The following is an 11657-nucleotide window of genomic DNA, read 5'->3' as shown; positions in this document are numbered from 1 at the left end:
CATTCCAAATTTCGTACGAAGAATGCTAAACTTCATAGAGCCATGGAAGAGAGGAGATGATGATACGACCTGAAACGGATACAAAGAAAAGAATTGGACAATTTCAACAGAGGGCAGCAAACATCAAAACACGAAAGGAATCTGCAGGGAATTTGATGGGAGTGATCATGGTGAATTTTGCCCTCAAATAAGACTTTCAGCAAAGAAGAAATAATGACAAAAGAAGTGAAAATTGAGAAGGTGGACGATAAGGCTAAAGAGAAGAGGAAATTGAAAGACGTCCCTCCGTCTAAGGTGAGAGTGAGTGAAGAGTAATAATTGTGTGTTTACAAAACAAAATATGCTGGTGTGCAAAATTTTGCAGCTTCACGCCTTCAGCTTCCAAGTTGAAGTTCAACAAGCTTCTTCTTCTTCTTTAGATTACGGCTCAACACTCCAGGTGGAGAAAAGCGAGTCGGATATTGTGTGTGCGCTAGTGCTTGATTTGAAGCTTGCTACTGGAGTTGAGTTCAATCAAGCTTCCACAAGCACTGACTGACAGGTTTATTAAGGTGACGTAGACTCGCTGAGTCTCATGGACGCCGTTCCTATGTCCATCAGACTCGTATTTCCCATTTTGGATGTCAATGGGAAATACACACTTAACGATTTGGCGCCGGTTAGAAACTTGAAAAAAAAATCTTTAAAATTTTATCAATGCATATAAAAGTGGTACCAACCTTATTGTGCTTGCTAATTTAAGACTCGGTTGAAACAAAATTAAGGATCGAATGCATTTTAGTGTCCAAAAGGCAAAATTATCGTCAAAGTTCTGCGAAATCGGCACCCTTGCGAAGGGTTCAGAATTGAATCGAGAACGAAAATATCCGATCTTTGCGATCAAAAACACAAAATTACAACTTTAAACATACTATTGGCAAAAGACATTATTACCAAACAATATAGAATAGAAAATTTGACATCATTTTCTCAAAATATTGAAGAAATTTGCTCACTAGACATCGAAAAAGCACGCAATCCAATTCCCGCTCAAACGCGTGGAGAAACTGAAAGTGCATAATCCCGACTAAGGTGACGCAATCTTATGTAATTCATAAACTGCCATTGCTAGACGATGAATTTTAATACATGTCATTTTACTTCGGCCTAGCGGATGACATGTCATTGACATTGTCAATCATGGATTTTTTTGGCGATCTAATTGTCCGAGGTGCTCTGACGATACTCCGATCGGCCATGAAATCTAGTGAGACGGGAATTACCGTAGTACCAAATGAACGATAAAAATTAAACTATTAAAATGTCATGGAATAATGGATGAATACTACTAAATTTCATGGAATGTTTAACAGAAAAAAGGTGTATAACTAAAATATTAATTTGTGTACTTCGTGGAACATTCAACTACGCTAGTTACTCCGCAACTAACATGACTAATCAGTAATCATGCTAATACACGAGCGTACATCGCTACTCTACGTGTCCATATTGGCTAGGTTATCTGCGTACAACAGCTTACTATGCACAGCCACGCAAAGAGTATGTTCCACTATGTAGGCCTACAGTTTGTACACGAATTAAATATAGTACATGCAGCACAGAACAACAAGTCTACATAATCATGAAATTGGGAGGTAAAATTTTGTTGTTATCCGCTGGATAAGTGCATGGTTCAATACGCTTGTCCGCCATGATTTTTGGACAAGCTTTTCGATTACTTAAATACTGTATTCAAAAATGATAAAAAAGTGTAATAATTGGGGGGGGGGGCAAGCAGCCCTTATAAACAGCCATTTGGTCATAAAAAATATATTAATGAAGGCAATCTATTCCTTTAGACCACTCTTGCTATATAGGGACTAAATTATTACTTTTGCATCAAGGTTGAATGTCATGTAATTTTACATTACAGGTGGTGATCAGATGTCTACCTCCTACTCTGAAAGAGGATGACTTGAAAGAGGTCCTGGGACCATTACCAGACAATGACTACATCAATTTTGTTAAGGCAGATAAAAGGTTGGTGGGAGCCCCTTGCCCCCTCCCCCCAAAGTTTTTCATGGATAAAATGGGGACGGCAAAGAGTAATGTGTCGTTAAAATGACTAAAAAATGGATGGAAAATTGACAAATGGGGAATGAAAATTTGATTTGCCCCTCACACACTAAAAAATTGCACTTCCTTTTAAGTGTGTTGCATTGTAACAAATAATTGTTATGCCAGGCATAAAAAAGGGTATGAATGTGGAAATGCAGTATACTGAGAAGTGATAGAAAAGGAATTGTGATGACTCTTGAATACCAACATTTTATCAAAACTGATGAATTTGTTATTTCTCTTTGTTTTTATGAATGCATATTGTATATGGTCTTAGCTAGCCACCCGTCATTTTACTCTTGGGACAGGCAAGATTAATGCTTCTGGCAGATCTATGGACTATGCTAAATTCTAAAAATAATGCTTGAATAAGTTCTGTGAACTCAGAGAAGACCAGACTAATTACCAAGGCTATACAAGTATAGTAATAACTTTTTGATCTGACTGAACCCCCAGGAGGCGTAGAGGTCTGGTTTATGTTTTCAGGGTCAAATTTTGGACAGGGAAATGACAGGCACTTAACAAATACTAGCTACATGTAAGACCCTGTGCATAAATTATTGCATCAAAATGCTATATATTTTATTTTTGTTGCCAGAAAGTTTTAATTCCCCTGGTACATGTAGCAAACAGTTCCAACTTGTCGGGAAAGTTCTGACATTTGCTCAGACTTACTTATAATTCCTATAAAAGGCAAAATGATACTATAGCCTGATGTATGTACACACATACATAAAGTTGAGTGTTGTCAGAGCTATGCATGATAATGTGGAATTACTATACTGTGAAGAGAAAGCTCTTTTAGGTTTAAGATGGTATCTGTGCCTAGCATGCCAAATTCTGTTCAATATTACCAGGCTAACATTTATAAACACCCTGTCATTTACGGTCAGAGCTGTAGCTTTCATTTTTGTGTTGCAGTAATTTAATCAACAATAAACAGCACATATTGTGCTCAGTTCCAATTATTATAAAGATATCATAAATAACCCCTAATTTAGAATGTAGTGTCCTACATGTAGTTGATACAAGATTGAATACCATAATATAATTTATATTGGTACATGACTTTTTGTTTTCAGTTTGGCACCCAATTCATTCTGTCGCGTCTACATCAATTTCACCAATCTAGATGACATCATTCCATTCAGAGACAGGTGGGATGGCTACACGTTCCAAGATAAAGCAGGTAATCAAATGTACATGTCAAATAGGATGGTAGCCTGTCTTACCTATAAAACTGGCTATGCATGAGACTAAAGCACAAAAGTAGTATGACCTATAGTCTTGAGCGTTATAAGGTTTGAGGTTTGTTTATGCTATGGCTCTTAGGGCAGTAAAGGGGCTCTGTACACTGATTGGTAAACAGCAGCATGCCAGGTCAAAATAACAAAAAAAATTGCATTCTGATCTAGAATATGTGTGGGAAGTACAAGGGCGGAGTATTCTCATTTTGTGATCAGATAAGCACGACTCAAGTCAGAACGCTGCAAGACTCAAGTCAAGTATTTAACAAATTAGAGAATGTGATTTGAGTCAAGTCAAGTCACTTGCCCACACAGACTCGAGTTTTAATTCACTACAAAATTGTGACTCTAGTCAGACTCGGGTCAAGTCATTCGATTCAGACTACAGTCAGGTCTTTGACTTGAGTCAACACATACTCACAGCCAATGTGTAACAGTGTGTGTTTTGTTTGCTTCAGTAATACCACATGCTTATAACATTTAAGACTCAAATCCTTTGTACCAAGCAACATGTCTATATCAAAATTGTCTTGTTGAACAATAAATAAAATTTGGCAATACCTAAAATTGAAGTGTTAATAGCAGTAGCAGCCGTACAGTAGTGACAACAAATATATGGAACAAAAAAGATTAAAAAGTACTCATTAAATACATGTTGAATAACTTGAATATACCATTTTCAGGTAATGAGTTTCCAGCTGTGGTTGAATTTGCTCCCTACCAGAAAGTACCAAAGACATCAAGCCTCAAAAAAATTGACCTAAGAATTGACACTATTGAAGAAGGTAAGTCAGATTTATTGACAAGTCTTTTTTTTTCAAATCACTTGTCAGGGCAGGCATAGCTAAATATGAGAGTAGTCATGACTGTTACAAAAAAAAATTCTTAAAAGTATAGTGAATCCAGCATCTTTTGGTGACTCACAGAATAGGTTTATGGTGCAAATGTGTGTGAAGTTCCTGCAAACAATTTTGCCATGATAAAGCTATTTAAATAGTGAAATAAGACGCAAAAGTGGAACAAATTTGTGCAAGTAGCAAAAGACAATGGCACATTTTGGGCTGGAATGGCCAAATATGGTGTTAATTTAGTCAGAAACATCAACATGGGGGTGAGGCAGTAATTGTATGGACCATCCTCTCTTATCAAACTATTGGGGATTTATCCTCCCCATCCCCCTGGGATCTACGCCTATATGGAACTATAGTGACCAAGGCCAATCAGGAGATGCAAATACTTAAAAAAAATTAAGACAGCTGCAGAGTTGTTTCAGATTTATGTGGATTTAAGGGTATCATGTCAGTGTAACCACATCTCTAGTTGGCCGTGCTCATAGCTTTATAGTTTTACACAACGGTAAAGCAGTTGTACATATGCAGTATACAGGGAGGGTGATACAGCTTGTCTACTAAGATATAAATGGCGATACTGATACGAGGATTTGGGCCCTGATATATTATTTCAGATGATGATTACAAGGAATTTCTTGAGTCTTTGAAAGCCGAGGTGGAACTCCTACCAAGTGCTGAAACCTATCTGGAAGAGATGGAGCAGCGACAGAGTAGTAAAGCTAATGAGAAGATGACCACACCGCTATTAGAGTATGTCAAGAATAGGAGGAAAGAAAGAATGGTAAGTTATTCACCTAATTGGAAAACACCAGGGAGAGAACAATTAGGGTGTATCCTTGGTGTAAGATATTCATGAGTTAGACTAGTGTAAAGAATCCGTTGAGGAATTAAGCAGCTTACAGAATAAACCCAAATTAGGGATCAGTTGCTTCCGCAGAAGGTAAAGTAATGTAAAGCACCATCCATAGTTCTAACTTCTAACTGAGGGGGGCAACAGCGAGGGAAGAGGTAAAGCTAAAATCTGGGTGGAATATATGCACCCCATTATGCTCTCAAAAGTCTCAAGCTTCAGTTTTTCAAATTTTTAAAAGTTATACCAAATTAATTGTAATTAAGAAGAAACATGATATGTATCTAATCTTCTCACTGATTTGATTAATTTTCTTCTTTCAGAAAGCTCGAGAGGAAGCAAGAGAAGAAAGGCGACGCAGAGAACGCAAAGAGCGTGAACGCAGAAAACAACTGGAAGAGGACAGAAGAAGAAGAAGGGAAGAGGACAGAAGGAAACAGAGAGCTAGGATTAAAGAGAAAGAGCAGGAAAGGAGAGAAAGGGAAAAGGAGAGAAAAAAGGATGATGGGAAAAAGGATAAGGAAAACAAACAGGATTCTTCTCCCCAAATCAAGGTAAGGCTGCTATCATGCATACCTTAAATTAATCTGTAATCTGTATGACATTGTAATGTGCACTCCAAATTGCCTCTTGTAATACAATTTTCAAAGTGGGGTGCGAAATTGCAATACTACTTTTTAAACAATAATCATTCTATTGCACCTCATACAAACAAAATTGCTGCTGCATCTCAACTTCAAAAGTTATGCATATGTTGGTATATCAAGTTAGAAGAATTAATAATGAAGCTTGCTTTCATGTTCTGTATGATTTTACATAGGCCCATTATACAGGACTTTTTTCTATACATCGATGATCTACTGATAAGGTTTTAGGATTATATGTTTGAAAGTATACCAATATGTTGTAAAGGTTCTTTTAGTGATTCTAGCATCCTCTATGTATATTATGGGTATGGTTCAATAGATATTTATTCATGCAAAAGGCTTATTTCCAAAATTTCAGTTGATTTGGACATTGAATTTGTGAATTATGCATAATGGCATATATTGCAGTGCCCCATATGCCACTATGTTGTCATTTCCATGTTTCTGTCTATCGACAGACATAAAAATACAAATTGGAAGATGTCTTTATCAAATGACCGAATCTGCAAGAAAAGTCATGCACACAAACATTATATAGTCCTAGATTTCTGATGAGTGATGGTAGAAAACCTCTTTTTTTAGAGTGGGGGGGGGGGGGAGGATGTTGAGGTTGTTGATCACCAAGTACCCTTTGTGTACCAACACTTCTAGGTTTGTGTGTATATTATTTTAGCAATTAAAGTCCTAAGCTTTTAATTTTGGGTTTTGTTATTTGTAACAACAGCTCCTGAAAAAAATTGAGAGCAGCAGTGATGAGAAGAAAACTTCTGATGTGTCTAGTGATGCACAGAAGTCTACTGGTACGCAATCCAAGGAGAAAGACAAGACTGTGGAAAAGACTACTAGAGATGGACCAGTGCCCTCTGGGAGGAAGGACAGCAAGACAGATCAAAAGTAGGTCAATTATGTATTTTATGATGTACAGTGAAAATTAATGGTGGGAGGGTCTCAAAATGTGGGGTAGGGTGATGAGGTCCTTTACTATAATCAGATCTGGATCAGAAGATTTTCAACTCTGATGTCATAATGAGCAAAGCTAGTGTTTTATTACAGTGATGGGTTGACATATTTGTAAATAGAATGCCAACCACAGTGTGGCGTAATTGCTGAATATGACAGAAATTATGCTTATGATCAGTTCGGGTTAGTTAAGGGGGGGATGAGGAAGGTGTAATATTTTAAGTACATATTTTGGACTTCAGGAGGGAGAGAGGCTAGTTTTACAATTGCAATCAGGCTTCAAAGACATTTCACTTCTGCCATAAATATGCGCATATTTTTCGCATGGTTGTAGAATATATAGCGCATGTTTTAAGTTCATAATGACACTTTGTGAATATGCAGTAGACTTTCGACCATCACGCACCAGATCATAGTTGAGCATCACTCCTTACTCTCACACACCTTTTCATGTTCATCACAGTGGACTGACAGCATTAGTTCAATGAGTGTGTAGCATGGTATGGTTGTGCACACCAATCATGTACAGCGTTACTCTTACTTGATGCAGCGTATTGAATGCGGTGTCAACTGCATGGTTGAATGTGTTAAAATCACCAGAAATTGAGGACTGAATATGTTTTGATCCGCACATTGGAAATGTAGGTTGGACAATTTACAAAATTTTTACTAATACATCTGTACAAATTATTAGATTTCATAATTTTAGGAACTAAAGTAATTCTTAAGTTTTACTACCCTTATCATTTCAGACTAGATACAAAGAATGAGAAGTCCCAAGACAGGGGTCAAAGGTCACCAGATAAAGACAAAGATTCAAAAGAGAAAAGCAGAGGTGGAAGGAGAGATTCTCGAGATGGTGAACGGCAGAAAGATGATAACAGGAGGAAAGATGAAGATACAAAGAAACCTCAAGGAAAAGATGGTGTTAGAGAGAAGAGAGAATCAGATTCAAGTCGCCAATCCGATGTGGAGATGCGACGAAAAGAGGATGGAAGGAAACAGAGAGATGAGGGTGGCAGAAGACGCGACCCAAGAAGTTTTGATATTCGCGACAAGGATGATAGAAGGGACCAGAGATCACAGGACAGACCTAGAGATAGGCGAAACGATAGACCCCAGGATAGACAAAGGGACAGCAAACCCGGTGACAAACCTCAAGACAGAAGGGATGAGAAACCAAGAGACAGAAGGGATGAAAAACCAAGGGATAGAAGGGATGACAGAAGAGATGACAGAAGGGATGACAGAAGGGATGACAGAAGAGATGACAGAAGGGATGACAGATCAAGTAATAGAAGGGATGAGAGACCAAGTAATAGAAGGGACGAGAGACCAAGAGATAGAAGGGATGAGAGACCGAGAAGAGATGAAGGAAGGAGGGATAGGAGAGACGACAGACCTTCAGACAGGAGAGATAGGACAGATAAAGAAGACAATCAAGACAGGACAAGAGACAAGCCAAAAGATGAGAACAAAACACAGGAAGGAATGAGAGGACTGGGGTAGTGGCAGAAGAAATGAAGATAGAAGAGGGGACAGAAAGGTTGAGGACAGGAAAGAAGGGGATAGGAGAAGTGAGGACAGGAGGGATGACAGGAGGAATGACAAGGAAAGCAATAGAGATAAAGCAGATGATGGAAAGAGTGGCAGCAGGATCAGAAACAAGGTGAGTTAGCTTCATGGAACCGTTAAGGCTAAAAAACTAACTATAGTCTGTATACCTTTCTCGAGTCAGTAATTTAGATGTTTTTTATTGTATCTCTAAATGTACTTATGAGAAGTATTTGAAAGTATGCATTTTCAGAAAGGAAATGATGCAAGGAATCCAACTGGCATAAAAGTTTGTGAGAAAATCTAAAAAATTTATTTGACTTTACTGACTTGAGGAAGGTATACGGACTGTAGTTTGTTTGCCTCCTGAAAACCAAAATGCAAAATGTGTTTTTTAATTTTTTTAGGGTATGGGTATACGGTAACATAATGCCTCAAACAATATAATGTCAAATCAGTGCAGAATATGCTAGCGGTGGGGAAGTTTTTGGAAAATGATTGATTTTATTAGGATTTATCAAATTCATATTGCTTGTAAAACTTTTTAAGCAGAATCTTTTTGAGTCATTTAGTTTTTGCTTGAAAATATCTTTTTTTGTGTGGGTTTCTCAAATTAAAAAAAAAAAAAAAAAATGGGAATAAACTTTGGTTATTTTAAGTCTATGTTTCATCTTTAAAATTAGTGTTTCTGTCACATACAAGCATGATAGTTTTCTTTGTGTGATATGACACAAAGCAAACTAATAAGGGTAAGATATTCCATTAAGTCAATGTTGGAGGAATTTATCCATATGAACACGTACAGCAACATGCAAATGAATCGAGCTTCACAATTTTGAGCAGTGCTGTTTCCTTTCATTTTGTCATCTTTTTATGTGACAGAATATACCTTGTTGGAATCTTATGGATTTATCCTTCACTTTAAAAGCTATTTCTTCTATAAATGAAAAATATTTTTACGGTTTCATCAATTTCTTTTTTATTTCTATTACGGAGACACCCATTTGAAGGGTGAAAAAATGATTTGAGTACCTCCCCCTTCCCGGGCGATCCTAGCTGAAAGTGTAAGAATGCTGTCAAACTCCCACTTCCCCCCAAAAAAACTTCTGTGGAATTCTTTTTCGTTTCGTGAATTTGTTGTTGACTGAAAAAGTTTATACAAAATTTCTCACAGATTTTGGTGATTTTACAGTGTTTTTAGGGAGATTTGAAAAAAAAAACTTGACCAACTGCCTCCTACTTGAAACATCTATCGAAGGTTTTTATTTGTCGCCTAATATATGTTAATACATTAATACATGCCTTTAAATTAATTTATGTATACTAGGATCGACCAGCCATGGCACTATATCGACCAGGACAGAGGGCATTAAGGACTCCACGTAGCGACAAGACAGATGATGACAAAGATTCAGAAAGCAAGAAAAGTGAGGACAGTTCTAACAAGAAAAGTGAGGACATCAGTCCCAGCAAGAAAAGTGAGGACAGTCCCAGCCCAGGTGGTAGAAGAGACAGTGAGCCTAAAAGGGGACAGGATCAAGATAGCTATAGGAGGAATGATAGAAGGGATAGGGGTCAAGATGGAGGCAGGAGAGGTGGGAGGAATGATAATCGTGATAGGAACGAGCCACCCCGTGGAAAAAGTGCATCATACCGTGATGGTGATCAAAGATCAAAAGACCGGTATAGTGGACGAGAATCGGACAGATCTGGCGGTGGTGGTTCGGGTCCAAAATCTGCACCACCTGCATCACAGAGTAGTAACAGATCAGGAAATGATCAAGCCGAGATTAGTCCACCAAAATCAGACAGTAAAGAGGGAGGTGTGACATCACCAGGGGGAGGTCGTAGAGAAGATGGAAGACCAACAAGAGGGAGGGGATATCAAAGCAATAGAAGAGCAAGAGATGGAAGGGGGAGAGGGGAAGGTACATTTAAAGAAGCCTGGTAAGGCCTAAATTTGTGTTTTGTGTAAAGGACTGGATAGTCTAGCTTTGGCTGGTCTCTATTTTATATTTTATTATTTTTTTCACAATCATCTTGTTGAAATAACATGTAAAAGTTGTACTGGACAGTGCTACAATTTTTGGAACAGATTTCCTTTCAAGCCATGCAGGATACATTTCTCAATGACATGACTTTTATATATGTTTACCACCTGAAAAAACTGGCTCTAGGCCTAACAGCCAATCACAAATCATCTGAAGTTTTAGATTTTCTCTTTGATAATCTTTTTCTCATTGATAATTCTTTTTTATCTGATCAGCAGAAACACAAACCATTCAATTCTGTGCTATATTCAAACTTTAAAACATTTTTAAAGAAATCATTTCGATTGTCATGAACAGAAAGTTGACCAGACAAAGCAGTATTGTACATGTCATGGTTACATCACATTTGACAAGTGGCGCCTCGCCAAATCCCAAGAGTGATCATTTCGAAATAATTTCACCAGGGCCTAAAAAATGTCATATCAATTTGAGTAACCGCTGAAAAAAATCATGAAATTCTTTAACATTGTGTGGGACACATTGGGTTATATTCTCCTAAAAATAATGACAATGAATTTCATACAGATGGTTATATGACATATCGTGTCATTTTATTCTGATCTAACATTAAACATAAGTTCTTGTTTACAAAATAAGATTTCATTTAAATAAGAAGCAGCATACAAATTATTGTAGTGGTGTTTTACACGCTAATAAAAATACCTTAGCTGACTCAAAATAATGATTGCCCAGCCATATTGTTTGGCAGTTATGAAGTTTATTCACCAGCCACTCTATGAAAAAGGACATAAATATAACAAGCTGGGACCAGTAACCACTCACAGATTCTTTAGAACCATAAAGCCTTAACTCAGTCACACTCCCTATTGAAATATAGCTCAATTCCACATGGCCATTTCTCGTATTAGGCAGTTTTCAGTTGCAGCCAGAACTGATACATCTATAGTAGGGATAATGATGGCCCAGAAATAAAAAAATTCTATACTTTATTTCACCTCCTCCAGTCAGCGGCACTAGCTTTGAAGTTCAGCGTGTTATGTGTTAGCTTAGCGTTACTTGATGCATGTGCAATTTACGTATTTTACGCACTCAATTTTAACTTCACTCAGGGTTTGTTGTGTGCAAACTAGTGATAATTGTGATATAAGTATTCATCAAGTGAACATATTAGTGACTGTAAATGTGATAGTAAATATGTGTATCTGTAGAACATAAATCTACTCTTTGGAGGTGTTCCTAATTGAAAGGAGGAATGTCCAAGAACAACAACAACACTGGTACATGTGTATGCACAAAAAATGATGCTAAACTACATGTAGCACATGCTGAACTTCAAAGCTACATGCAGGCCTTGAAATAAGGGGAGCAAAAGCGCAAATTTGCGCCTGGTGATTGGCAAAATGCTCCTGCTTCTGTAAGAAAATTACACACAAAGACAT

At 37.4% G+C, this 11657-nt stretch overlaps 1 protein-coding gene across 1 annotated transcript; it reads left to right on the top strand.

Moving 5' to 3' along the window:
- The first annotated feature begins 105 nt into the window (after positions 1 to 105).
- On the top strand, positions 106 to 11307 carry LOC140155749 (uncharacterized). Its single transcript, XM_072178700.1, is given in 10 exon segments — positions 106 to 294; positions 1913 to 2019; positions 3180 to 3286; positions 4028 to 4129; positions 4810 to 4976; positions 5369 to 5599; positions 6417 to 6586; positions 7405 to 8149; positions 8151 to 8321; positions 9534 to 11307. Coding segments are annotated over 10 exon segments (2505 nt in total). The 5' UTR covers positions 106 to 213; the 3' UTR covers positions 10158 to 11307.
- Positions 11308 to 11657: the final 350 nt, after the last annotated feature.

Source organism: Amphiura filiformis, chromosome 6 (assembly GCF_039555335.1).
Source record: "Amphiura filiformis chromosome 6, Afil_fr2py, whole genome shotgun sequence".
Classification (NCBI taxonomy): Eukaryota; Metazoa; Echinodermata; class Ophiuroidea; order Amphilepidida; family Amphiuridae; genus Amphiura; species Amphiura filiformis.
The sequence above is the reverse complement of the archived record's forward strand: the minus strand, read 5'-3'. Positions and strand labels throughout refer to the sequence as shown.